The sequence below is a fragment of the Alligator mississippiensis genome, chromosome 8, assembly GCF_030867095.1.
Source record: "Alligator mississippiensis isolate rAllMis1 chromosome 8, rAllMis1, whole genome shotgun sequence".
In the NCBI taxonomy this organism is placed as follows: domain Eukaryota; kingdom Metazoa; phylum Chordata; order Crocodylia; family Alligatoridae; genus Alligator; species Alligator mississippiensis.
The window spans coordinates 593,123-618,511 of NC_081831.1; the positions used below are offsets into that span (position 1 = coordinate 593,123).

Consider the following 25,389-nt stretch of genomic DNA (forward strand, 5'->3'; position numbering starts at 1 on the left):
ACCCGGCCCCGGCCCCGCCTGGGCGCGGCTCGCGTCCCGCAGCGCCGGGGGAGCGAGCGGCTGGGCCCGCCCGGCCCCTCTCGCAGGGGAGGGGGGCACACGGGTCGACGGGCCCCGCGGGCGGCGGCGGCGGCGGCACCCCGCTCCGCGCGCCCGCTCCCCGCCTCTCTCCTGCCGCTGTCCCGGCGCAGGGAAGCGCCTCCCCGGCCCAGCCCGGCCCGCCGGCGGCTCCTCCCCCGGGGCGGGGGCTCAAGGCGGGCGCGGCGGCGGGTCCGAGCCGGGCGCGGAGCATGGAGGGCGGCGGCGCCTACGGGGCGGCCAAGGCGGGCGGCGCCTTCGACCCGGTGCGCTTCGTGCAGCAGCCGCAGGTGGCGGCCAGGCTCGTCAGCGCGGTGAGCGGGGCCGGCGGGCGGCGGCGGCGGCGGCGGCCCGGTCACGCGGCTGGGGCTGGCGGCGGTTGGCGCCGGGCGGGCCGCGCTGCGGGCTCCCGGGCCGGGCTCTGCGCGGGCGCGGCCTTGGGCTGCCCGGGTCGCTCGGAGGCCGAGAGCAGGTCGGACGCTTTCGATTTGCCTGCCCGGCTGCCCTGCCCCTGGCGCGCCTTCCTGAGTTGAAGGAAGAACACAGCCCTTCATACCTGCACCCCCAAAAGCAGCGGTGCAAGACGTGGGGCCCCTAAAGTGTGGGGCCCTGCACGTCCCCTAAGGCCGCCGCTGGTCTGTGCTGGGCCTGCAGCCTCCCAGGGAGGGCGTGCGAGAGGGGGCGGCCGTGCTCTGACCCAGGCCCGTGGCTGCCCAGGTGTTCGCGCTCATCGTCTTCTCCTGCATCATCGGCGAGGGCTACACCAACAAGCCGCGCTCCTCCGAGCTCTTCTGTGTCTTCAACCACAACCAGGACGCCTGCCGTTATGGCGTTGGCATTGGCGTCCTCGGCTTCCTGGCTTGCGTCTTCTTCCTCCTGGTCGACTTCTACTTCCCCCAGATCAGCAACGTCACGGATCGCAAGTACCTGGTCCTGGCCGACCTGGCCTTCTCAGGTACCAGCAGGCAGGCGAGGCCGGGGAGCACGGGCCTGGCCCGGCTGTGCCCGCACCGTAGCCAGTTGGCAGACAATAGCTGCCCTTGTCCCGCTCCGGGGATGACGTGTTGCTTTCTGGCAGCCTGTTCTGTGCCTGGGTGCAGCTCTGATCTCCTGGCACGGTGCCCATAGCATGCAGCCTGGCTTCAGCTGCTGCTCCTAGCACGGAGGCAAGGTTGGCCCCGTGGGGCCTGGCTGGAGGGCGCCGATCCTGGCTGGCCCAGGTGCGTTGGGGGCCGGGGGGCGTGGAGCCCTGAGAGGCAGTGGCTTGTGCCGGATGCCACTGAGCGCGTTGGGCAGGTGGTGCAGGGGGACAGGCTCCCTTGTGCGGGGCAAGGCCTGTCCTGAGCCCCCATCGCTTGCGCCCCCTCCCCAGGGATCTGGACCTTCCTGTGGTTCGTCGGCTTCTGCTTCCTGACCAACCAGTGGGCCTGGACAAAACCCACCGACGTGCTTGTGGGCAGCGACTCAGCCCGCGCCGCCATCGTCTTCAGCTTCTTCTCCGTGTTCTCCTGGGTGAGCGGTGCCTGCTCTGCCTCACCCGGGGAGGCTTTGCTCTGGGCTGGGGGGGCTTTCCATCCATGCCAGCCTGGCCGGGCCACATGTAGGACCCCTGCCAGCAGCGCTTGTCTCCCCAGGCCTTCCTGATCGCCTGCGCCTTCCGGAGGTACCAGATGGGTGTGGATGACTTTGCCCAGAGCTACGTGGACCCTACTCCAGACCCGTCCACTCCCTACTCCAGCTACCCCAACGTCAGCCAGGACAGCTACCAGCAGCCACCTTTCACCCAGGCCGGGGAGGGCACGGAGGGCTACCAGCCCCCACCTACGTACTGAGCCTGGGCTGCTGTAGTGTCTGCAAGTGCAATTCTTTCTGCGGTGGGGGTGGGATGGGGGTGGGATGGGGGTGGCTGCTGCTTTACGTGGGGGCACCGGGGCTCTGCTGCTTGTGTGCCGGAGGAGAGGTTGCCCAGCCTCTGTGCTGGGGTGGGACTCTCCAAAGCTCAGGGATGGGCTGCTGGGTGGGGTGGCGGGTGGTGGTGACTTGAGAGCCAAGCTCAAGCCTGTGGTGAGGAGGGGCTGGCTGCCCCTGTCCCTCTTTGTTCCCTTCCCTCCTTTGCTGTGCTGGGGTGGGGGAATGGCTGCCTTCCCCTCCCCACGGCATGTCGTCTTGTCTCGAGAGCTCAATGGAGCCCCAGCCCTGGCCTCGTGTGTGGCAGCACCAAGTGCCTATAGGCATGGGGCAGCCCCAAACCTGGTGCCTTTAGCTCCCTGTAGCACTGCCTTCACACTCCTGCGGGAAGTGTCTTATTGCCCAGCCCCACCTGGCTGGGGGTGGAGGGTTCTGGTATTTGGCCAGCAGAACCCAAGTGGAGCTACAAAGCTGCCTGGAGCTGCGAGGGGTCACGCGCCTTCTTCCCTTCCCTCAGCTGCTGCTGGTGGGCTCGGTGCCAAAGCCTAGTGTTAAACTCTCCGGCTGAACACGGGCTGTGACTTTGGCCTGGCTGCTCTCCCTTCGGGTCAGAACCAGGGTTTCCAGCATTCGGGGGGGAGGGAAGCCTGGTCTCCTGGGGCTGCAGCTGCTACGGAGGTGACCCAGAGCAGGGTGCGCGGCATACAGCCCTCTGCTCTTGACCTGGCTTTCCTACTGCGCAGCCTGCGCCAGGCAGAACCAACCTGCCCGTGTGCCTTCGGGCACTGTGGGGCTTGGCAAAGCCTGCTGTTCTCTGGGCTGGAGTGGTGCCCCTTGTGCTCAGCTGCTGCCAGGCGGCTGTGCTTGTTCTCTGGAGCGCACCTGTTGTTGTGTGAACTGTTTCTGCTGTGGCACTTGTACCCCAGGCTGAGTGTTTGAAATGTATGTTATCACGGTGTGGAGATAGAATAAACTTTTTCACTCAGCCCCCGGGTGACAGTGCCGGTGGTGGCGGGTAGCACGAGGGGCTCTTGCATGGGCTATGCTGCTGCTGCCCTGTGTGGGAAAGGGGCAGGCAGGGGGCCTAGCTTCCGAGATGGGACAGACGCCCCCAGCCCCAACAACCAGGGGTGTCCGAGTGCCTCCCTGAGGCAGGAGCGTGAGCTCTGCCACAACAGCAGGGAACTGCACACTCATCCAGGAGCTTATTTTTAGCATGGCCGTGCTGCCCCCTCCTGCTCCTCCGGGGCCAGAGTCCAGCATGGAGGGAGGGCTTATGCAAACAGACGGGTCCTGTGATAAACAAGCTCCACGGGACAGGGCTGCGCTGCCTGCCAGCAGGCTGGGCCTGGGCCTGGGCTGCCCTCTCCCTCCCTGCAGCCTTGTTTGCAGGAGGCCTAGGCGCATGCACACACGCACACACCAGTCTGTTTCATAAGTTATTTATTAATCTAAAACTGTGGCAATGCCACAGGCACCTCCGCCTTCCCTGGCCAGCTGCCACCAGCAAGGGAAGAGCCGGGTGTCACCAGGACAGCAAGCAGAAGGGGGCAGTTGCAGGCTTCCTGTCACAAGCATCTTTCGAGTTATCTCCATGCCTCTGGGGTGGGGTTGGTTTGAAAAAGTGCAGCGTTGGCAGCAGAAACACTGCCCTGCAGGGCATTCTGGTACAGGCTTGAAAGCAGCAGCCTCTGCTCCCAGGGCAGGACAGGAACTGCTCGTGGGTTAGAGCTTCCTGGGATGCAGCAAGGCTTACTCTCAGGTCTCTGCCCACAGCAGTGAGCCCAGCCTGCAAAACCCTGGCTACCTGAGGACGCTGGGCCAGTCAGTCAGGCCAGCCACCCTTTTCTTCATCGCCTCTGAGTAGGGAAGCAACAGGCCCAAGATACTTGTATAAGGTCCAGCAGGCAAGGAAATGAGAGAAGGCCAGGTCCTACAAGCAACAGATGCTGAAGCCAGAGGAGCTGTAACTCCTGGGTTAGTCTCTCAGCCCTGGGGAAGCCTAACGCTAGTGTGGAGAGAGGGAAGGACCAGTGCTGTTACTGGAGAAGCCCTGCAAGGCCAACACCAGCACGGACCCACGCTCCCTTGTGGCCACAGGCCAATGTGCAGGCTCAGGTCCTAAGGCACCTGGGTCTATGTGAAGCAGCCTGGCAAGACTGGCCTTCACTTGATCAGACACAGCCCATTAGCACCTCTGCCAGCACCACTACACCCAGGGCAGCTTTCTGCAGTCTAGCGCAGAACCCTGCTTGCCCCCCAAGGACAGGCTTTGTTTCCCAGCCTGAGATGACAGGGCCAGGGCTCTGCTCCTGCTAAGTTACTAACAATAAAAAGCCAAGCCTGAAACTTTGCATTCCTCAAGAGGAACGAGCGCAGCATGAGGAAAAACATGTTCAGACCTGCTGTGAAGTGCAGGGCTCGCTGGACTCGGCTGGGAGAAATGGCTGTAAGCAGGACCCCTGGAATGTGACAGTGAGGGGAAAGGGAAGAGCCTCAGGGCTTGTTGGTGCAGAGACTGACAGCTGCTTAGGCAGTGTTTAAAGGGAACCTGATGTTCAGGTGGAAGGACAAGCGTTAGGGTTAAGGCTGGAAGACTAGCCAGCATGCCCCCCCGCCAGGGCTGGCTAGGAACAGGGCCAGGCTGCGAGAACACAGGCAAGAGGCAGAAGTGCTGCAGGCTGATTATCGTGAGGATCTGTGACCCCATGGCAGGGACTCCGGGCTCCCAGCAGGCAGGGCTGGACTGGACAGGAGCTAGAGGCCAGCAGGGTCAGCCGCTGCCTCCAAATCCTTGCACCTACCCCTGCCAAAAGGCCTCCCTGCTGTTCTGGCTTGCCCCCACCTTTCCATCCCTTCCCTCTTGTCCACCCCCAGGGCCCCATGCGGTTTGGCAGTGCGGTGCAGGTAAGCGGCAGTTAGGTTTGGGAGACCCTGCGGCAGTGCTGAGAGCAGGGGAAGCCAGCGCTATAGTAGCCTGGCAGCACAGCCCCTAGCCTCCCCTGCTCAGCCTGCTGGCTCTGCCACAGGATCAGTCATGTCACGAAGCAAACACCTTGCGAGAGACAGCGGCTTCCAGCTGCTTGACCCCCATGGGCAGGTTCTCCTTGTTCTCGGGCCCGCTCGGCTGGCGGCGCTTCCGGAAGTAACAGAGGCGGCAGACAGAGTGATACTTGTCCGCCCCCCCGATCACTTCAACCTGGGGGCGAGAAGGGCGTGAGGCCCTAGCACGCGGAGCTCCCGCAGCCTGCCCCGAACGCGCTACGGGTGGGAGGTAGACCGCAGCGGTGTCCTCGAGCTTCTAAGGCCCTGTTAGGAGCGGCCGGTGTTTCCTGGAGCCTTACCTCTCTCTCTGCTCCCAGCCTCTTGGTGTACGAGGCTTCCTGGTAACACTCCATGCACACGGCGTTCAGCTTCACCACGCTCTCTGCCAAGGGGACCAGGTTCAGGATGCTCCCAAACGCCTACAGCAGGAGACGAGGGGTTAGGTGGGGAGGGGAGACCTGGAGCAGACCCAGTACGAGCAGCTGAAGGAGAGGAGATTACCTTCCTCTGGAAGGTGCCATCCAGAGCAGCGACAATTACAGTCTTCCCAGCGTTGGCCATTGCCTCGCAAAACTCCACGATGTCTGGGAACTACGTGGGGCACAAACAGCCGGTTACGGGAGAGCAGGGGCAGCCTCAGCCCGTGCGGCAGGAGCCTCGCACTCAGGACCCGACAGCAGCGACAGCATTCCCCGCTCAGAGGAGGACGAGGGGGTTTTCCCCGCTAGGACTGTCACACGCGTGGCTGCTGCCACCACCCCACGGACCGGGTCAAACCGGGGCCAGCAGGACACGGCAGCCTCTGCACGGGCCAAGGCAGGTCTGCGCGAGACCATCGACGTCCTGACATTTAGCAGCCGGTGGGGAGAGGGGGATGCTGTGCGCTCCCACCACGGTGCGCTTCACCAGACTCGCCTGTCCTACGGGGACAGAAGCCCCGCGGCCCCGGGAACTTACGAACTGGCCTTCGTCGATGCCGATCACCGCCGAGCCGAGCGCCTCCTGGTACACGTCTTTGAGGCAGCAGGCCGCGAGCGCCTCCATGGTGTTCCTGCGGGAAGGGACGCGCGCGCGGCTGAGCTGGGCGGGGCGCTGAGCGCGTGGCGAGGAGCCGGCAAAGACAACGGCTCAGGCGCCGGCCCCGCTGCTCCGAGGCGCGCGTCGTCATCCCCACCCAACGCCGCGCCGCGCCGGGGCGGGGGGGGGGGGGGGTGGGCGACGCCCCAGCTCACCGGTCGTGCGTGCACACCCCGCCCAGGCCGTAGCGCGTGTCCTTGGCGTACTTCACCAGGAGGCAGCGGTGCTGCGCCAGCTGGAACCGGCGCACGCGGCGCATCAGCTCCGTGCTGCAAGGAAGGGCGTCAGCTGCGCCTGCCCTGCCCCGCCCCGCCCCGCCCCGCCCGCCCAGACCGCGCTGCGGGGCCGGGGCCCCCTCACCTCTTCCCGGAGAACATCGGCCCGAAGATCACCTGCGGGGCGGGGAGCGAGTCAGCGGGGGCAAAACTAGGGACCCCCCTTCCCCGCCGCCACCACCGCCACCCCCCGGGCCCGAGGCGCCCACCTGGATCTGCCCGCGCGCCTTGCCGGGGGACCCGGCCCCGCCGGCCGCCGACACCGGCCCGCAGCTCATGGCGAAACCCCGGCACTGCCCGAGCCGGCTCCGCTCCCGCGCCCGCGCCCGCCGGCCCCGCCCCCGCGCCGCCCAGCCAATCCGCCGCGGCCCCGCCCCCCGCGCCGGCCAATGGGCGCCGAGGTGGCCGCGGTGCGCGGGAGCGGAGCGGGGCATGCCGGGAACTGGGAGTGGGATGGGGTGGGGCTCCTACCCACAGCGCCCCCGCGCGACGGGACGTGGAGGTGCGCCCGGCGCATCCCCGCACCCCGGTCACAGCCCCGAGCATCCCCCTGTGCCCCCCCGCGGGGCATCCCGGCCCCCCGTCACAGCCCCGTCCAGCCCCCCCCCCGTGCCCCCCTCCGGCGCATCCCGCCCCCCCCCCGGTCACAGCCCCGTCAGCCCCCCCCGTGCCCCCCTCCGGCGCATTCCGCCCCCCCGGGTCACAGCCCCGTGCATCCCCCCGTGCCCCCCCCGGGGCATCCCGCCCCCTGCACCCCCCCCGGTGGCATCTCGCCACCCCGGGGTAAAGGGCAGAGGTCAGTGGCCGGCCCTTGCCCCGCCGGCCGGTCCGTGCTGCCCCGGGGAGCGCAGCCGGCGCCATGGGGCGGTGGCAGGAGCTGAGCCGAGAGGTGCGGGGAGGCCGGGCCGGGCCGGGGCGGGCGGGGGTCGCGCGCGGGGCGGGCGGTGCGAGGGGGCGCACCCCCGCGCGGCCCCGGGGCTGACGGGTGCCGTGCCGTGCCGTGCCGTGCCGGGCCCGCAGGAGCTGGAGCGGCAGTACTCGCCGAGCCGCTGGTCCCCCCGCCTGGGTGCGGCGGCGGTGGTGGAGGCGCACGTGCGGGAGGTGACGGCAGGTGCGGTGCGGGGCCGGGGCCGGGGCCGGGGCCGGGCGGGGGGAGGCGGGGAGCGCGGCTCTGCTCTGTCCGTTCCTGCCCGCAGGCACCCGGCGCGCCCGGGCCGCGGCCGGCGCCGTGCTGCAGGTCCCGTACGGCACGGGCGAGCGGGAGGCCCTGGACGTGTACCTGCCCGCGGCCCCGGCCGGAGGTGAGGGGCAAGGGCGGGCGGGGCCGGGGCCGGGGCCGGGGTCGGGGTCGGGGCCGGGCCTTGGGCTCACCCCCGCCCTTCCTCGCAGCCTTCCCACTCGTGCTGTACGTCCACGGCGGATACTGGCAGTTTCTAAGGTGAGACGGGGCCGTTCTGGGAAAGACCCCCCAGCCCTGGCTCTGTGGCCCCGTGTACCTGTGAGGCCGAGAGCGCCCTGCCTGCAGCCTCAGCCCGGCAGCCCCATTCAGGGAGCCGTGCAGGATACCCTGGTCTGTGCCCCGTGCGGCTCACCCCCGTCTCCCTTCCTAGCAAGGAGGAGTCCGGCTTTGCCGCGCTCCCGCTGCTGTCCCGGGGCATCGCGCTGGTGGCCGTGGGGTATGACGTGGCTCCACGAGGTAGGAGGAGATGGCGGTAATGCCCCGGCCCGCGGCCTGGCCTGCCTTCCCTCACTGCACGCTCTCTGCCCAGGCAACATGGATGTGATGGTGGCCCAGGTGCGGCGCAGCGTGGCCTGCATCGTGCGCCAGTACCCCACGACCAGGTGGGGCCGTGTGTGCAGGGCGCCCTCTGAGCCAGTGCAGTGCAGTGCAGTGCCTGCTGCTGCATTTCGACCCCCAGTGCAGTGCAGCCCAGTGCCGTGGGGGAGATCACCGTGGGCTGTGGCCTCCAAGGCCCATGGTGCTGGAGACATTTTAGGGAAGTCCGGGTCTCGTGGCAGTGACTGGCGGTGGGAAGGGCCCTGATGATGGGTGCTGGGGGCAGCCCCCGCAGGGCCAGGCCTGCTGCTTTCCCCTTGGTGAAGGGTGGGGAGGGGGGTCAATGGGACCTCTCCAGCCCCATTGGCACAGAGCTGGTGCCGTGCTGTACCGCTCCGGGGCTGGACCCCGCTCTGAACAGGGAACCCCGCAGCAGGGCACGTAGACCCCCTGCCCCAGCTCACGGCTCCTTCTCTCTGCTGCTGCCCCGTCTAGCGGAGTTTACCTGTGCGGACACTCGGCAGGGGCCCACCTGGCAGCCATGGTGCTCGCCACGGACTGGCAGGAGTACGGAGTGGCACCCGACATCAAAGGTAGCTCCTGCCAGGCTCCCCAGGGACCAGTCCCTGCCCTGCCCAGCCATCGGATGGGTACATGCAGGCAGGGGCCTGCTCCCGAGGTGCAATGCGCTGCAGCCCCCTGGGCTCATGTGACCTGTCGGTCTGCTCCGAGGGTGTGCCCGGGTTACTGATTTGCCCAGAAATCACGAGTGGCCTCAGGCACATGGTAAAGGAGCAGAGAAACAGCAGGGTTTGTTGTGAGGAAGAAGTGGGCTAATGAAAGGAGCAGATGCTGGGAGCAGGGTCAAACATGAGGGCCCTGGTCCTTGCCCCACACGCTGACTGCCATCTTGCCATCAGAAACCTTCCTGTGACAGTCTCCCAGGGCCACCATCCCCTCTGTCATAGCCAGGGACCTCCGTGCCCCCTCCTCTGGCCACCCCAGCACTCACGGCCTCCCGCGCAGTGCACCTACCCTCACGGGAGCGGGGAATCCTTTCCAGCGTTTCTGCCTGTGCATCCATGTCGGATTAGGACCGCAGTGTCAGACTGCTGGGGGGGGAGGGTGCAGCGCATGGGCACTGAATACGAGCAAGGTGGTGTCACTGCCAGCATGGGCAGGCCACCCCTTCCTCCTGGCATGTGCCCATGGTGTCCTGCAGTGTTTGCTGGCACCGCCCAGCTGGGACCCCGCACGGCCCATGTCTCTGCCTGCCCTGGCAGCCTCGGAGAGACAGAGGCTGCAGGCAAGGTGGGGTGCTGCGAGCAGGCAAGGCTCAGCAATGGGGGTGCTCTCACTTCCCAGGAGCCTTTCTGGTGAGCGGCATCTATGACCTGGAGCCCATCGTGAGCACCTACGTGAACGACGCGCTGCGCATGACCCCGTGAGTGCTTGGGGGCCCCGGCCAGGCGGGCTCCACAACACACCTCTGCCTGCACGTGTGCGCCTGCACATGCCCATGCGTGATGTGTGGCCCACTCCTGCTCTGCCTGTGTTCATGCTCTGGCTGCAGTGCACAATGGACATGTGTGGTGCATCAGGTGCCAGCGCACACACCCGTTGCACACCCAGACTGGGCCTGCCCTGCTGCTTACATATCTTCCATGCACGTACACAGGCCGTGGGGGTGTGTGGTGACCAGTGTGCACATGAAGCTGGGCTTCTCCTTGCCCCATGGCAGGGCCCCCTCTCCCCCCAGTCCCAGGACTGCGGTGTACCGTCTCTCTTCCCAGAGAGGTTGCCCAGAGGAACAGTCCCCTGCTGCACGTGGCCGCAGCGATGCCTGCAACAGAGGCCTGCGAGGTGCTGGTTGCCGTGGCCCAGCACGACTCCCCTGAGTTCCACCGGCAGTCCCGCCAGTACTTCCAGGTGCTGTGCCTGGCCTTCCTGCCCCCCCACCCCCCACTGCTTCCTGCCCCGGGCACCAGCAACCGGCCCTTGGAACAGAGCCCAGTCATACCCAGTGCCCGTGTGGGGGATCGAGGCACGCTTCTCCCTAGCCTTCCCAAGCCAAGCTGGTTCTGCCTGGGTGAGGGCACGGAGTGTGATGCTGGGCAGCCTGGAGCATCAGTCCCTGTTGATCTGTGAGCTCCCCTGGCAGAGCTGGTGCCTGGGGGCAGCTGCCAGCCTCAGCGCTGCTCTCCCTCCAGGCCTTGCGCTCCGCAGGTTGGAAGGTGTCTCTGCTGGACGTGGCCCACACAGATCACTTCGATGTGGTTGAGAAGCTGTCCCAGGAGGGCTACATCCTGACCCAGGTAAGGGGTCATGCCTCCTGGACCCTTGGCCAGGGAAGAGGGTCCCCTGCTTCCTGCTAAAGACGCTGCCTTCGGGCCAGTGGTCTGCTCATGCCACCCGCATTGTGTGCGCGGTGAGCTCTGGACCGGGGCTGAGGAGCCACCTGGTGCTGGCAAAGCTGGCAAGGAGCAGCTGTGGTCTCTGTGCCCACGAGCAGGGCCCTGGTGCAGCACGGGGGGCTCAGCTGCCCGCTGCAATGGGGCTGTTGTTCCTCTGCAGGTGATTCTGAGCGCGATTGCCAGAGCCTGATGGGAGCCTGCCACTCCGGCCATGCAACTGGCTCTCCATGCCCTGCCCGGCTCCCCCGCGCCGTCGGGGGGCAGGGTCCCTGCTGCTCGGAGCAGGCCCCTGCCTCCTGTCCCCCCCGCACTTTCCACCTCTGCCCCGGGGCTGCCTGGAGCAGGAGCGCCGGCTCGGTGGACCCCAGCCCCTTGCCCCGGAGCCTCCTGGTCCTGGGTGTTGCTGCGCTTGCGGGGACGCTGCCCTGTTGTCGCCGGAGCCTGGACGGACAGGACAGTCCGGCGGCTGTCGGGCCTGCCTCGTCCCGGCGGGCTTGTTCCATCGCAGTTTCCTTTAAACTTCTCTTATTGCGAGCATTAAATAAAATCTGGGCAGGAGGAACAGCTGCTGCTCTCCCGTAAATCTCCTTCCCAGGGAACAGCCGCCTCATCCATCCAGGAGGGCGGACAGGGCAGACTGCTGCATCCATCACCTGCCTCCCGCTCCCTCCCTCCCCTCCAGGCCTGTCCGTGGAGCGAGGAGAGAGCTCCCGGGCTGGCGGCAGGAGCTGCGCACATGTCACCTGTCGCAGATCCCCAGCCCCCTCGGCGCGCAGGGCAGAGCTGCCCCTCGCTGGCTGCCGCTTGCAGCTCAGCTCTGCCCCTCGGGGCGCGCGGGGTCTGGGCAGGGCGAGGGGAGCAGTCGGTGCCCCTGGTGAAGGGCTTCCTGCAGCCGGGCCAGCCCGGGGGTGTTCCCCGGCGGAGCGCCGCTGGGGGCTCTGCCCGGCCCCCGCGGAGCCGAGGGGCCGCCAGCCCCGCTCGGGAGCTGCTCCGGATCGGTGCGGCGGGAGCTGCCCGCCTGCGCCCCAGCTGCCCCCTCCCCGCGCCTTCCCCGGGGCCGGGGCCGGGGCCGGGGCCGGGGCCGGGGCCGGGGCCGGGGCCGGGGCCGGGGCCGGGGCCGGGGCCGGGGGCTGCCGGCGGCGATGCGGCGCGGGCGGCCGGCGGGTGCGGGCGGCCCGTGCCTGGGCGCGGCGCTGTGCGGGGCGGCCGCCTTCGCGCTCCTGGCCGCGGCGCTGGGCTCCGACTACTGGTACCTGGTGCGCGTGGAGCCGGCGCCCGGGGCCGCCCCGCACCCCGGCACCGGCCCGCTCGGCTCCCACTCCGGCCTTTGGCGCGTCTGCGAAGGTAACGGCTCCGGGTCCCGGCCCTGATCCCCGCTCTCAGGCGGTGCCGGCCGCTGTCCCCAGGGGCAGGGGCTGGGGCCTCGCGGGGGAGGACGAGCCCGGGGCTGGCGGACGCTCCCACGAGCCGGTCGGTGCGTGTCGGGCGGCCCCGCAGGGCGGAGGGGGCGCGGGGAACGGAGCAGTTGGGTCACCAGCCCCCACCCGTGTCTGCGATCCCCGCTGTGCTCCAGGCTGGGATCCCTGCGTGCCGCTGATCGACCCCTTCGGGAGCGAGAGCCGGGAGGTGCCTGCCTCGCTGCAGCATCTCATCCGTGAGTCCCGCAGCTGCTGGGAGGTCCATGGGGGCCGGGGCGGGGTCCCTGGCGGGCTGTTCTGCTCTTGGGGAGCCCGGGGGGGCCTCCTGCCCAGACCCCAGCAGGTCCTGGAGTCCGACCCCCCTGTCTCTGGCAGGCATGCACCGGGCCTTCGTGGTCCTGCTGCCCCTCAGCCTCATCCTCATCGTCTTCGGCTGGGGCTGCGGTGTCATCGGCTCCTTGGCCCAGAGCTCCTGCCTGCTGCTCTTCACCGGCTGCTACTTCCTGCTGGGGGGTGAGTGTCCTGCTGCCTGGGCAGAATGGGAGGGGGCATCATGCTGACCCCTGAGGAGCCAGGCCCTTGCCAGGGAGAGGCAGGGTTTGTCTGGTTACGCACGCCCTCACACCAGCTTTGTGCCCAGCACCCAGGCACAGAATGCTCCCGGGTCACAGGAAGGGCATTTTGCACCCCAGCACTTGTGCAACATCTCTCTGCACTGGGAAGCTGGTTCAAGAACTGCTCTTGCTGTTGGCATGTGCCATGTGGCAATGTCATCGCATGGCCATGCTCTGCTGGGCTCTGTGGCCTCTCGCTCCCTTGGTGTCCTGCTCCTCAGATGGGTCTATTGCAGATCCAGCCTGCTCTGAGCCCTTGGCCCCAGGACCTCCCTGCTGCCACTGCCCCAGGCCAGGGGGGGCTGCAGGGAGTGTCCAGCCTGAGGGGAAGGGGGTTTCGGCAGTGCTGAGCTATCCCCCTGCAGCCCCCAGCACAGGCCAGCTGGTGCTCAGGATGCATGGGGCTGGTGAGAGCCTGGTGTGGGGGCAGAGCACAGGGCCTCTCTGTGCACAAGGCAGTAAGGATGGCAGACCCCTACGATGGACCCTCAGAGATGTGGCTACAGGAGACTGGGCTCAGCAGGCCCTGACCCATCCCTGCCTGCTGCGATGCTGTGTAGTGTCTGAGCAGGGGCAGGATCAGTCTCTGCGGGGAAGAGACTTCTCCAGCCCTCTCCTCCCCCTGCTGCTGGCCTCTGGCCCAGGGCAGCCAGGCTGGCGCCTGTGCCTTCATGCTGCGGGAAGGGCCTGGTCAGAAGCTTCCCCTTCCCTGAGTGAATGGACATCTGCCAGCCCAGCGAGCCCAGCGTGGTGGTGTGGGCAGGAGGAGGATGGTGGCAGGGCCATGGGGCTGGAACCTCTCCCTGCCTGAGTCTCCAGTGCAGCTGGGCTGCCCCTCGGTGCTTCCCAGGCTGGATGCTGTCTACGTCCCCGCTGCCCTGCATGCATGGGTTGGCTCCTGGGTATGGGTCGAGCGGCCCATGGACAGGCTGGGCCTGGTTTAGCATAGCAGAGTTGCTGAGCGCTGGATACTACTTTCCCATGGCTGTTGCAGTTCCCTGTCCCCATGCCACTGTGTCCATCCCTGTGCCCAGGGACTCTGGGCTGCCAGGCCTGGCCATGCCCTTGGCTCAGCCAGCCTCGCACCGCTCTACACTGCTGACCTGCCCCAGGCCGAGAGCTGGCCGCCCTTGGGGCCCTGCAGGGTCTGCCGGGGGACCGTGGGCAGTGCAGCGGGTGCCTCCCTGCTCGCACATAGTGCAGATGCTGGCCCGTCTCCCTAAGCACCACAGGAGCTGAGCAGCAGGGACAGCATCTGCTCCACAGGAGCTCGCACCAGGGCCAGGCTCCAGGATGTTTGTGGCTTTCTGCTCAGCTGCGTAGGCCTTCCTGCCTCTCCCACCGGTGCCCAGCCATCCCCCTGCTCAGCACCTCTGCAGGCTTTGCTGACATACTGCTGTGCACAGGGGCAAGCAGCTGCATTTTCCCAGGAGAGGCAGCTGCTGGTTTCATCCCTGTCTCCACAAGGCTCTACCGGGCCCATGGCACCTTCAGCCTCCTGCGGCAGGCAGGGGAATGTGCTTGGCCTGGGGCTCATTACCCACTGCCTGCAGGGGCCTAACGAGGGCCACCTGCCACCTCCTTGGCTCGGGCAGCTCAGGCAGGAGCCAGGAGAGGGCAGTGCTGTCCCAGGAGCTTGCCTGAGAGTGAGGATGGTGTGAGGAGCCCGGGAATCAGCTGGAAGCCCGGGTAGGGGAGAGGCTTCACGGACTGTGAATAGCCCGAGGCTAGGGAGAGGGGGGAAGTGAAGTGAAGTGACTTCTGTCCCCACAGGGTATCACCTGCTGCTAGGCGCTGGGCGGGGGCTGCGTGTAGGCGGTTGTGGCCACTGTATCCGGGATGCTGACACTTGTACTCTGTCCTGTGTGGCTTCTTGGCAAAGCCCTGCCCTGGTTGTGTCATCCTCCCTGGGGCTGTGTCCCCTTCTCTCCCAGCGGGGCACCATGGAGGTTGCATCGTGGTCCTCTATGCTGCAGCGAGCTGCCCACCCTGGCTCTCTCGGAGGATGGCGGGGAGCTTGGCTGCCTGTCTGGGGAGCCGTGGGGAGATGCTGGAGAACTGGGCAGGGGAGCGGCCACCTGTGCCCTTGCTGCAGCCAGTGAGCTGCCAGGCTGTGAGTGGACCCTTGGCTGCGGCTGGCTGGAGCGGTGCAGAGGCTAAGGGGGTGTCATGTGCGGACACGGGGGCAGTCAGGGTTAGTGCGGCAGAGACCTGCCTGGGCAGCACAAGCTGGGGCTGTGGGAAATCTCTGGCAGAGCAGGGAATGGCCTGGGAACAGCAACGGGTCCATGCCACTGGGCGCAATGCAGGCCAGGCATTGGGGGGTGAAGAAGGCGACGGGGGGCTGAAGGGTCAGGGCTGCACAGAGCTGCTTCCCCCAGAGAAGGCTCTCCAGCAGCTCACCCTGCCCAGCTAGCCCTCTCACGAAGCCCCACACTTCCCGGGGAGGCCCCGGCCCAGCCCTGGTGGCTGAGCCTGCAGCCGGATGCCCAGAGAGCATGCTTGGAGGTCAGGAGGGAGCCGGCTGCCTGCAGGGGCTGGGATGCCAGGAGCCAGCAGTGGCACTGGTGCTGAACATGCGACGCTGCACAGCCAGGCTCCCATGGGCATGTGGGGGCAGGACCCGGAGCTGGGGCACTGCCTGCAGCTGCTGACGCCACAGCTGAGTGCAGGATGTGGCCTGTCCTCGCTGTGACGCCCAGTGTCATTCACTTGACGTACTCCGGGCCGTTGGTGCTGTGACTGCCGGCTGTAGGGCTTGGGCAGTGTGGGAGCTGCCAGCTGGGGCAGGGGGCTGCGTGCTACACCACTGCCAGGTGGACTTCCCTGCCATGGGCCCAGGCTGCTGCCCCTGCCCTGGCTCTGACCCCTGTCCTCTCCAGGCCTGCTGACCCTGTCTGGGATCTGTGTCTACATCCACTACTCGGGGGCGGCCTTCGTTGAGACCGTGCGCCTGTACGACCTGCAGCGCTTCGACCGCGTCCACGTGGGCTTCGGCTGGTCCATGGCACTGGCCTGGCTCTCCTGTGGCACTGAGGCACTGGCCGGTGCCCTCCTCCTCCTTGCTGCTCGCCTCATCTGCCGGCAGCAGGCCATGCACTCAGTGGCCATCTGAGCCATGCGTGGGGGGTGCCCCAGGTGCCCAGGGTCAGGCAGAGCTGGCCATGGCAGGGGCCAAAGCCTGGAGCATGGCACGCTGGGCTGACCCCCTCCACCTAGCTGCTGCCGGTTGCAGACCGGCTCCCTGAGCTTGGGCACCTGCCTCTCCGTGGGGCTGGGGAGAACGGGCCACAGTGCCGTGGATGCAGCAGGGCTGCCCTGCTGAAAGGAGGGGGTTGCAAGCCAGGCCTCCAGCTGAGCTCCCCCTGCCCCTATGGGTCGGTGTCTCCCAGACAGGAGACCCTGCTCCCCCTGCCCGGTGCAGCCTGACAAACCCTGTGGGGCTGGAGAGGAGCACGGCAGGGGAGGGGGCTGCTGGCCCAGTGCCAGGCAGCTCCTGGGGCAGCCAGCCCCATCCTGAGCCCGCTGTGCCCGTGCCCCCCACCCTCCTGCCACGTGCTGCTGGGGCTTTAGCTGCCCTCTGCTTCCAGGGCCTCTGGCCCACACCTGCCCTGCCCCCGCAACAGTGTCATGCTTGAATAAAAGGCTCGTCTGTCTCATCACATCCATCTGTCTGTGGGCCACCCCCTGCCCAGGCCCCCTCGCCCCTCCCTGAGGGAGGGGGGGGACACAGGCTGGAGCTGGGGCCTTGTCCTTTATTCAGCTCCTGCAGATGGGCGGGGGTCTCTGCAGCCCCCGGGGGGCATCGCTTAGAGCTCAGCCACCTGGCACCCCACTGGGGCTGTGCCAGAGTGCGTGGCATCGTCCTGCTGGTTCCAGGTCTGTCTGTGGGGTCTGTCCCAGCTGTGCAGGGCATGGGGGAGCTGCAGTGTTCCCATCTCGTGGCCCCTTGGGCTAGGACACAGCCTCACGCTCCTGCCGGCACTTCTCTGCCACGAACCTCAGCTTGTCCATGGCCAGCTCGGTGTCCTCGGCAGAGACATCGCGGTGCCATACGGCACGCAGGCAGCGGGCGGACCAGGGCAGGAGGCGCAGGCTGACAGCACGGCCCGTCTCGGCTTCCTCCTCGGTGCTCACGGCCTCCAGACGTGCGCACAGCTCCGCGGGAGATGGCCAGCCCTCGCCCACGCACAGCAGCACCACGTTGGTCTCCACAACCGCGGGGTTGACAGAGCAGACGGGGGAGCCCAGTGCCTGGACACCTGGGGTGGCAGGTGGGCACCTGCATGAGGCTGGGTCTGTGCCAGGCGGTCCCCAGCTCCTGGGACAACATCCTCCCTCACCCCTTTTACTTGGCAGCAGGCAGGGATCTGCAGGGTCCCTGCCCAGCACCTGGAGGGCTGCAGTGGCTGCCCTGGCACCTTGTGCCCTCCTGAGAGCCCCCAGGGTCCCTGCCAGGCCAGGAAGAGCTGAGGAGCCAGGCAAGCCACAGCCTGGGGCAGGGAGAGAGGCCAGGCTCCAGAGCTCCCCCACGGAAGGGGCTGGCTGCATCGCGCTGGCTGCCCCCATCCTGCCCAGCGTGAGCACCTTGGGCGAAGCGCCGGGCATTGTCATGGTCCCTGCGCAGTGTCTCCTCCATGCGTGCCAGCCCTACGCAGGCAGCTGCGGCCAGCACCCCTGCCTGGCGCATGCCGCCCCCCAGCAGCTTCCGCGCACGCCAGGCCTCCACCACCAGCTCCCGGTGGCCTGCGAGCACTGCACCGGCCGGAGCGCCCAGGCCCTGTGGAGTAGAGAGGGGGGTCAGAGCCAGCCCAGGGACATCCCCCAGGCAGCTCCCTGGCCCCCTTGCTCCCCAAGAGCCCATGCATGCCCTGCAGAGCCCCTGCCAGGGGACCCCAGCCCCAGCCTGTGGGTCGCCCCAGTACCCCCATCCCCAGGGCACCTTGGAGAAGCAGAGGGTGACGGAGTCACAATGCTGGGCAATCTGGGCCGGTGCCACGCCCTGGGCCACGGCTGCATTGGCCAGCCGTGCCCCGTCCATGTGGATGCGCAGCCCGTAGCGGTCAGTGAGCAGACGCACCTGGGAGGGGGCAGAGGGCAGGCTGGGGCCAGCAGAGCAGCTGGCCAGGGTGCTGAGCTGCCCAAGAGCCTGGCCCCAGCCTGCCAGATGTGGCCCAGCCATGAGGCGCGAGAGGGGCTTAGTCCCCGCAGCCAGGGCACCCTGGCTCCTCGACCTGGCTCCCAGCTGGCAGGCCCCAGGGGCTACAAGCTGCAGCCCAGGCTGGCATTTGATTTCACAGCCCTTGGCCCTACCAGCCTGCACTGCCTCCGCGGGGAGTGGGGCCCTCGTACCTCTTTGAGGTAGCCCAGGGGCAGTGCCCGGCCCCCCGCCGAGCTGTGGGTGTTCTCCAGGCAGACCAGCTCCGGGCGGGGGTGGTACTGGCTGCCGGCGGCCTCACGGATGGCAGACTCCAGCTGGTCCAGGTCCAAGGTGCCGCCTGGCAGGTCCTGCAGTGCTTGGGAGTGGACCCCGGCTACCTGTGCCCAGACAGCGGTGTGGGCAGGGGCACGGACATGGGGCAGTGGGGATGGGGAGCAGGGGGGCAGGCTTTGCCCTGCAGCAGGGAAACCTCGTTTGTTTGCGGACTGGGGTAGAGTTCATGGTGCCCGTCTGGCTGCCCCGCGGCATTCAGCTCGTGGAGCCCCCAGGGCAGTGCAGTGAGGTGTAGAGAGGGCCCATAGGTGCTGGAGTTTGCAAGGACACCCCGTGTGGCAGCTCCTCCCAGCAGCCACGGGGCGGCAGCAGCTCCCCGAGCTGCCAGAGACAGGGGCAGGGACGGGGCCGGCGCTGCCCCCGGGTGGCCTGCGCCCTGTGCCCGGGGGAGGCTGCGGGCCCCAGCCCCGCGGCCCAGCTCTGGGCAGGGGCTCTGGGTTTCTGCAGCCCCTGCTCATGGCAGGCACCTCTACATGTGCCCAGGCCAGGTGCATGGGGGCAGCATCCCCTGTGCCCTCTCCCCCAGCCCCCTCCCTGAATGCAGAGGGCTGGGGCCCTGCGGGACTCCTAGATCAGGAGCAGAGCCTGACACCCCCAGCCCAGCCCAGCCCAGCCCAGCCCAGCCGGAGGACGCCCTGCAGGGCCGCATCCTCCTGCGGGGCGAGGGGGCTGCGCTAGGCCGGCTGGGGTGCGCCGGGACGCACTTGCCACCTACCTGGGCAACACCTCCGTGCTCAAAGACGTGCAGATGAGCCTCTCTGCCCAGGAGCAGCTGGGCGCCCCGGCGCTGGCAGTGGCACATCACTGAGGCAGGAGAGGGGCACTGGGGGTCGGGCCGGGCCGGGCCGGGCCGGGCCCTGGCGCACAGCTCTGGGGGCCGGTTGCAGGGACCGGCCTGTGCAGAGCCACACGTGGCCCGGGACGGGAGCAGCCGCCGGCCCCCGCTGTGCTCCCGCCCGCCTGTGCCGGGGCTGGGCCGCCCGGCGCCGCCTCCCGCGCCCGGGACTCACCCGCGATCAGGTTCGCCATCGTGGCCGTGGGCACGAACAAAGCCGCCTCCTTCCCCAGCAGCCGGGCGGCCGCGAGCTGCAGCTCTGCGGGGCCGGGGGCGCTGAGCTCGCTGCCCCGCCGGGCCACGCAGCCCCTGCCCCGCTCCTCCCGCCGCCCTGCTCACCGTTGACCGTGGGGTCCTCGCCGTAGTCGTCGTCGCCCACCGCGGCCCGGGCCATGGCCCGTCTCATCGCGGCGCTGGGCCGGGTCACCGTGTCGCTGCGCAGGTCCACCACGCGGGGCCGGGCCGGGCCGGGCGGCCGCCCGCGCACCCAGCTGGCCCCTCGCCCCTCGCCCAGGACCCTGGACAGGGCCCGGCCCGGCCCGCCCCAGCCCGCCGCGCCCGGCCCCGGCCCGGCCCCGGCCCCGGCGGGGCGCAGCGCGGCGCCCCCGGGCCGAGCTGGGAGCAACACCCGCAGCATCGCCCCGTCCCCCCCGCTCCGCCGCTGCCGCCGGCCCGGCCCGACCCGGCCCTGCCCGGCCCGGCCCGGCCCGAGCGCAGCCGGCTCCGCCTCCCGCCGCCGAGCGCAGCGCCCGCAGCCCGCAGCGGAGGCTTGGCCCGGCCCGGGCTGCTCCGAGTCCGGCAGCTGCCCGGCCGGGCTGCCCACGGGGCCGGATATCAGCTCAGGGTTGGCTCTGGGCGTCCCGCCGTGCAACGGCCCCGGCCTGCAGCGGCGCCGCCGGGGCTCGGCCCTCCCCCCGGGCAGGCAGAGGCTCCCCAGGGCCTTGGCAGGGTACCAGGCTGCTGGTGCGGGGCCCCGTGCAAACGTGTTGTGGGGCATCACTCGCATGTGCTCGTGCTTCACAGCAAGATGGGGGTGCATTTCCCTTGAGGGTGCCAAGACCCTGGGGAAAGCCCCCGGCTGCATCCTTGCCTGGAGCTGGGGGTGGGGGGTGGGTGTGTGCTGGGCTGGGGAGCTTTGTCTGGGAGGGGCAGGAGCCAGTGCCAGGCCTGAGTGTCCTTGAGAGCCGTGGACTTTAGCACTGCAGCAGGTGGTGCCTCTGGCGTCGGGTCCATGGGGCAGGTGGGGCTGGGCCTGTGGGAACTGCGAGGGCCTCCGTCTCCATGGGCCTGTGCTCCATGGGGCGGGGAGCTGTGGGCTGCCCTCACCTCACCAAGTGGGGGAGCCCCTGAGCAGAGCAGCCCAGGCCTGGGGGCTGGTGTAGGGGCAGCTCCTGTGCAGTAGCACATCTGTTGCCTGCTCCTGCTGGGCGGCTCCTGAGAGCAGGGCTGGGGGCACAGGGGGGCCCTGAGGCCCCCCCTCTCCTTCCACAGCACAGGCCTCTCTTCCCTCTGGGAGCAGGTGCAGCTCTGGGGCACTGCATGCCCTCCCTGCATGAGTGAGTGCCACCTGCCTTGCACGAGTGTCCCCAGTACCCGCACAAGCAGAGGCGCCTCTGGGTCCATGCAAATATGCACCTGTGTGTGGCCCCTGCCCTGGCCTCTTCCTCTTCCCCCAGCTGCGGCGGGGGTGCCTGGCCTGGCCCCGTGCAGGGAGCAGGTGCCCGAACTAGGGCAGCCCCTGCGGGGCGACTCGCCCAGACCAGATGGTAGCAGTTTCTCTTTATTTATTGCCTCTGTTTCCTCCTCATTCCAGTAACTGGTCCTTCAACTTGGAGCTGCTTGTGATTAGGCAAAGGGGCCTAATCTCCCCGATCTGATTTACAGGCACTGGGAGCAGCTGCTTCCCGTTACTGGCCCTGGACTCAGGAGCCTGGTCAGCGCAGCCTGCGGCTCCCTGCGCCTCTCCCAGCCTTCCCCATACACGTGCCGCTGCCTTCCCAGCAGCTTCCTCTTCCAGTAACTGCAGGGCCGCGGGTCAGCCGTGGAGCAGGTGAAGGAAGTGCAGCCACCGTGGCGCACAGGGGGTGGTGACAGGGGCAGCACTGGCTGGGTCCTGGAGCAGGGGGCAAAGCCAGGGGCTCCTGTCCTTGTGGCATGTGGAGGCCTCCTTGCGTGGGGCGTTGCCCCGCGGACAGCCAGCCCCCCCCCGGGGCCGAGGCCACTTCTCTGCCTCCCGGCTGGTCTAATGGGACCCAGGGCAGATGCTTGTCTCCCAGGAGAGCAGCTCATTGCAGGGTGTGGGAGGCTTCCAGCCCAGCTCTCTCGCCCTCCTGGGCACTGCAGCTCCTCCTGTGGGCACGGCCCTGCTGGCACTGCGGTGGAGGAAGCTCACAGCACAGGGGATGCAGCCCCAGGACCTTGCGGAGACTTGGCCCGTCACCCCCTGCCAGGGCAACCCCTGCCCCCACCCCCGCAGTGACTCCGGAGGAATGCGGAGCTGCTGCGGGCTGAGGTCATGCTGTGCAGCCGGCGTCCCCACTGCTAAAATTAGCTGCTGAGCCCTGAACAAGAGGAGTGTGGCCATATTGCAGACTTGGCCCCCTTCCCCTCCCCCCGACTTGCGCTGGCAGCCTCACAGGGCAGTTCCCGGAGCCCAGGGGCCCAGTGTGGCCTCACATCCCTTCTTTGGCTGTAAGGACCTTTCTGGCAGGGGCCTGCATGGATATCATATGGCAGCAGAGGCCTGTATGGGTTGCATGGTCTTTGGGCACCGCATGCAGCCCCCAGGCTCCTGGGAGATGCCGCACAGCCTGAGACAGCAGCAAGCAGCTCTATGCGTGGGGGGCACAGCCCACCAAGGGCATGTGCAGCCATGACCAGTGCTCTCCCATGGTGCGAGCCAGCTGCTCATGGGGCAGAGCCTTTCCAGCCAGCCATTTGCATGGGAGAGGTTGGTATAACCGCGAGCTTCTCCACGGGCACGGTGCCCCACCCCCGGTGCTCTCAGCCCCTGCAGCTGCAGCTTGCACCAAGCTGAGTGACTGCATTGAGGGGGCTGGGTGCCTTGCCATCTGTGCCCTGTGGAGGGGATGCCCCTGAGCTCATCCTGTGCTGACGGAGGCTGGGGGCTGCCATGCAGAGCCTTTGCCCCGGGGCAGGCGCAGGCTGTGCTTTGCCAGGCTGTGCAGGTGCCTGCATGCACCAGCGCAGGGGCAGTGTATGGCCCCAGGCTGGGGAGAGCGCAGCAGAGCCCCGATGTGCAATGGGGCTGCCGGCCCTCGGCCTCAGCTCTGCCCTTGCCCTCCCCTGGCCCACCCAGCCCTCTGCATGGGGGGAGCTGAGTCTGAGCAGCTCTCGTCCCCCCTTGGCCCTTCCCCCATCTGGGGCCCTGCCGCCCCGGTGGTCCCTGTATGCAGCGGCCAGCCCGGACATGGTGAGGGGCTGCTGGGCACCGCTGCCAGGCGGCCGGGAGCCAAGGAGAGCTCAGCCCCACTGGGGAGGTGGCAGCGTCTGCGGGATGAGGGGATGTGGCTAAGGGGTCAGGGCTGGCGGGGGCAGCTGGCACCGGTGGCTCCCTGCACCCTGCTGTGCCGGGGCAACGGGATGGTGCCCGGGAGACACCGCGCCACCCGCCAACCTGCTTGCACGGCGGGCGTTGCCATGGCGACCCCCTCCCACCTTCTGCCACAATTTTTCCAGTAACACCACTGCAGAAATCCCTGCTTCCCGACAGGCCCGGCCTGCTGCCGGCAGCCAGCACGTGGGGCTGGGGGCCAGCTGCCGGCGCTTAACCCTTCCCCTTCCCCACCAGGAGCCGGGCTATGCAGCCTGGCCTGCTCCTCTGCCCCTGCCGCCCCCCCAGTGGCGGGCACCGCCTGTGCCCAGCAAGCATCGGGACCAGCCCCACTGCACTGGCATCGCTGCCGGACCTGAGACCCCTGGTGCCAGGTGCTGCACGGCGGCTGCTGCCATTGCAGGGTTCAGCCTCAGGGCCACACCGAGGAGGGGTGGTTGCGGGGGCAAGGGCAGAGGGTGAGCGACCGGCCCCCAAATGCCTGTGCAAGGGCAGTGGCTGGGCCGAGAGCATGGTGCTGAGGGGTGGGGCCTGCCTGGCACGGCAGGGGCAGGTCACTCCTGCCTGCGGGGGCTGTGCCCGCCTTGCCGGCCCCATGCCCACCCAGCCCGGCAGAGCAGCTGGACCCAGGCCCGAGGCAAGCGCTGTAATTGTTTTCTCTGTGGCCGGGGATGAATAATTGAGAGGTCTTTGAGGAGAATTAATTAGCCACTTGTCGGCGGTAAATGCTTTTCTCAAGATGATAAAATAAACCCTGCGCGGCGCAGGGGGTGGGGGATGGACACTTGGAGCTTGCATGGGGCCCTTGCCCCGGGCAGGCTGCATCGGGGTCTGGGGCCCGGCTGCTCTAGGCCTGGTCTCCGGAGAGCCCCTTTTCATGGAGGCCGGGTCTGGGGGAGCTGTGGGTATCTCCAGCGCCCTGCGACCCCCTCGCTCTGCTCCCTGCCCCCTGGCTCTGCCCTGGCCCGTGGGTGCATGGACTGCTGTGCTAGTGCCAGTGCCCGCTCCAGCCAGGGACTGGCCTGGCCCTCCCCTGCGGGCTGAGGAGGAGGGCAGTGCATCTCCCTCAGTGCTTCAACAAGGATTCCCTTGTTTCTGCGGGCCTTGGCCTCTCTCCCTTGCCGGCTGCTAACGAGCCTGGCAGGAGAGGCCGGCGGCCCCAGCATCGGGTGTCCATAAATCTGTTGGGCCTGAATGCGCGGGGTGCAGATGTGGCAGGCCTCAGCAGATTGGGGTGCAGCTGGGGGGGCCCTCAGGTGCGGGGAGTTGAAAGGGAAGCGCTGTGCCCTCCCCCTCCACGTGCCTCACAGCCGCGGAGGCATTGTTGGAGCGAGGGGTCTGGTGCAGCAGTGACCGGCCGGCCCAGGGCAGGGGGTCGCTCATGGCACAGGGGATGGAGGGAGGGGGCAAAGCACCCGCTGTAGGGCCAGGGGAACCGTCCGCCACGATCCACCCGCCCCAGGGAGGGCCCCTCAGCGCCAGGCTCTGGCCCCTGGGGTGGGGGCAGCGGGAGGCAGGCGGCTCTGCACCCCACCGCGCTCCTGGGCCAGCCTCGGTGCACATCCTGCAGCGGGGAGCGGGCGCTGGGGCTTCCCAGCAGGCCGGTCTGCAGAGACCCCGCCAGCCACGCTTCCAGGAAGGGGGCAGCACAGGACGCGCACAGTGAAACACAGCGGCTCCCCAGCCCCAAGCAGCCACGTCGCTGCCGGGCCCCTGCTCCCTGACCTGCAGGGCTCAGCTGCGCCGGCTGCCCCGGGGCCGCGCTTGGTGCCGGGTGGGGGTGCCTCTGGGGGCTGGGGCTGTCTGCAGCCTGGGGGCTGCCACGCTGCCAGAGGCCTATTCCTGCCAGCTTGGCTCGGCCACCCTGGCACAGGCCTCCCTTTCGTCACGGCTCTCCCATCCTGAGCCCAGCTGGCAGGCCCATGTTGCTTGGTGCTGGGCAGCTGCCGCGGGCAGGACGGCATCCTGGCATCCCCACGGAGGCTCTGGGAGCTTCTGGGCTGAGCCTGGCCCCAGGCTGTGCCTGCTCCCTCCCTGCTTCGCTCCAGCCCTTTCTAACCCAGCTGGGCACCCGGACCTTGCTAACGCTCGGTCCATCCATGGCCCTCAGTGCCCCGTGGCCCTCACTGTGCAGCTGGGCAGGGAGCAGCATCGTCTGCCTGGCTCCAGCTGCCGCACTCCCACCCGGTGCCCAGCCCTGCTTCATCTCCGTCTGGGGAGAGCACGGTGTGTGGCGGCCCGTGCTCGTGCTCTGCTGCGGCTCCGCGGGGGCAGCTGGCTCATGGCCCTTTCCCCCCGGCTCTGCCAGGCCTGCGGGTGCCTGGCCAGAGCTCTCTCCTCAGGTGCACCCTGCCCAGGTGGCGTGCCTTCCCGCAGGCCTGGCACCTCCCACCACCTGCCAGCAGCCGCCTGGCTCCAGCACCGCCTGCCCGGGCTTGCTGGAAGAGATTTGCATTCGTGCGGGGCCTTCTCGGAACCGGCGCTTGCATGTCGTTCTCGGCGAAGCTGTTTGTCCAGGAAAGGAGGAGCCAGGAAGTGGGACCTGCTCTCTCGGGTTTCCGAGCGCGATGCGCTGATAGGCTCGCGGGGCCCTGCGGTGCCAGGGGCAGAGCTGGGCCCTTTGCTCTCGCACTGCGGTTTGTTTTGTTCAGGGAACCAGAGCGGCAGGTCTCTCCCTGCTCTGCCCCTGCCCCTGCCCCCATCCTGCCCGCAGAGCACCGCCGCAGCCGCTGGCACCTGCTCACTTTCACTTGCATGTGCGGGCGCCGCGTCCCCAGCCGAGCCCTGGCCAGGGCAGGGCAGGGCTGGGCCAGGCACTCGCTGGCTGGGGAGCGTGAGAGCCACCGTGTCTGATCAGGTGGGGGTGCGAGCTCTCCCCTG

The 25,389-nt window shown here is 68.5% G+C and overlaps 5 protein-coding genes across 8 annotated transcripts; 3 read left to right on the forward strand and 2 right to left on the reverse strand.

Moving 5' to 3' along the window:
* The first annotated feature begins 242 nt into the window (after nt 1-242).
* On the forward strand, nt 243-2,972 carry SYNGR2 (synaptogyrin 2). The gene is made up of 4 exons (XM_059731928.1): nt 243-392; nt 796-1,033; nt 1,451-1,590; nt 1,713-2,972. Exons 1-4 carry the CDS (start codon nt 291-293, stop codon nt 1,908-1,910), a joined length of 678 nt encoding a protein of 225 aa, XP_059587911.1. The 5' UTR covers nt 243-290; the 3' UTR covers nt 1,911-2,972.
* A 440-nt stretch (nt 2,973-3,412) lies between these two features.
* TK1 (thymidine kinase 1) lies at nt 3,413-6,832 on the reverse strand. Its single transcript, XM_006270648.4, has 7 exons — nt 6,593-6,832; nt 6,469-6,500; nt 6,264-6,377; nt 5,989-6,082; nt 5,533-5,622; nt 5,331-5,450; nt 3,413-5,185 (listed from the first exon to the last, which is right to left on the reverse strand). The coding sequence occupies exons 1-7, from the start codon at nt 6,815-6,817 to the stop codon at nt 5,027-5,029; spliced, it is 834 nt and encodes a 277-aa protein (XP_006270710.4). The 5' UTR covers nt 6,818-6,832; the 3' UTR covers nt 3,413-5,026.
* Nucleotides 6,833-6,858: 26 nt separating this feature from the next.
* On the forward strand, nt 6,859-11,138 carry AFMID (arylformamidase). 3 transcript variants are annotated; one of them, XM_059731925.1, is made up of 11 exons: nt 6,871-7,272; nt 7,404-7,494; nt 7,580-7,684; nt 7,773-7,821; nt 7,994-8,079; nt 8,153-8,225; nt 8,656-8,753; nt 9,526-9,604; nt 9,954-10,089; nt 10,371-10,475; nt 10,735-11,138. In XM_059731925.1, exons 1-11 carry the CDS (start codon nt 7,243-7,245, stop codon nt 10,762-10,764), a joined length of 882 nt encoding a protein of 293 aa, XP_059587908.1. In that variant the 5' UTR covers nt 6,871-7,242; the 3' UTR covers nt 10,765-11,138. The 3 variants fall into 3 exon arrangements, with proteins under 3 accessions (XP_059587909.1, XP_059587908.1, XP_059587910.1); XM_059731926.1 differs by lacking the exon at nt 10,735-11,138 and having other exon boundaries at nt 6,859-7,272; nt 9,839-10,089; nt 10,371-10,456; XM_059731927.1 differs by lacking the exon at nt 9,954-10,089.
* Nucleotides 11,139-11,716: 578 nt separating this feature from the next.
* On the forward strand, nt 11,717-16,230 carry TMEM235 (transmembrane protein 235). Its single transcript, XM_059732979.1, has 4 exons — nt 11,717-11,918; nt 12,148-12,228; nt 12,368-12,505; nt 15,489-16,230. The coding sequence occupies exons 1-4, from the start codon at nt 11,717-11,719 to the stop codon at nt 15,719-15,721; spliced, it is 654 nt and encodes a 217-aa protein (XP_059588962.1). The 3' UTR covers nt 15,722-16,230.
* A 40-nt stretch (nt 16,231-16,270) lies between these two features.
* LOC102560028 (uncharacterized) lies at nt 16,271-19,956 on the reverse strand. 2 transcript variants are annotated; one of them, XM_059731923.1, is made up of 7 exons: nt 19,275-19,956; nt 19,111-19,194; nt 18,812-18,904; nt 17,959-18,140; nt 17,549-17,686; nt 17,194-17,386; nt 16,271-16,868 (listed from the first exon to the last, which is right to left on the reverse strand). In XM_059731923.1, exons 1-7 carry the CDS (start codon nt 19,939-19,941, stop codon nt 16,561-16,563), a joined length of 1,665 nt encoding a protein of 554 aa, XP_059587906.1. In that variant the 5' UTR covers nt 19,942-19,956; the 3' UTR covers nt 16,271-16,560. The 2 variants fall into 2 exon arrangements, with proteins under 2 accessions (XP_059587906.1, XP_059587907.1); XM_059731924.1 differs by lacking the exon at nt 19,111-19,194.
* Nucleotides 19,957-25,389: the final 5,433 nt, after the last annotated feature.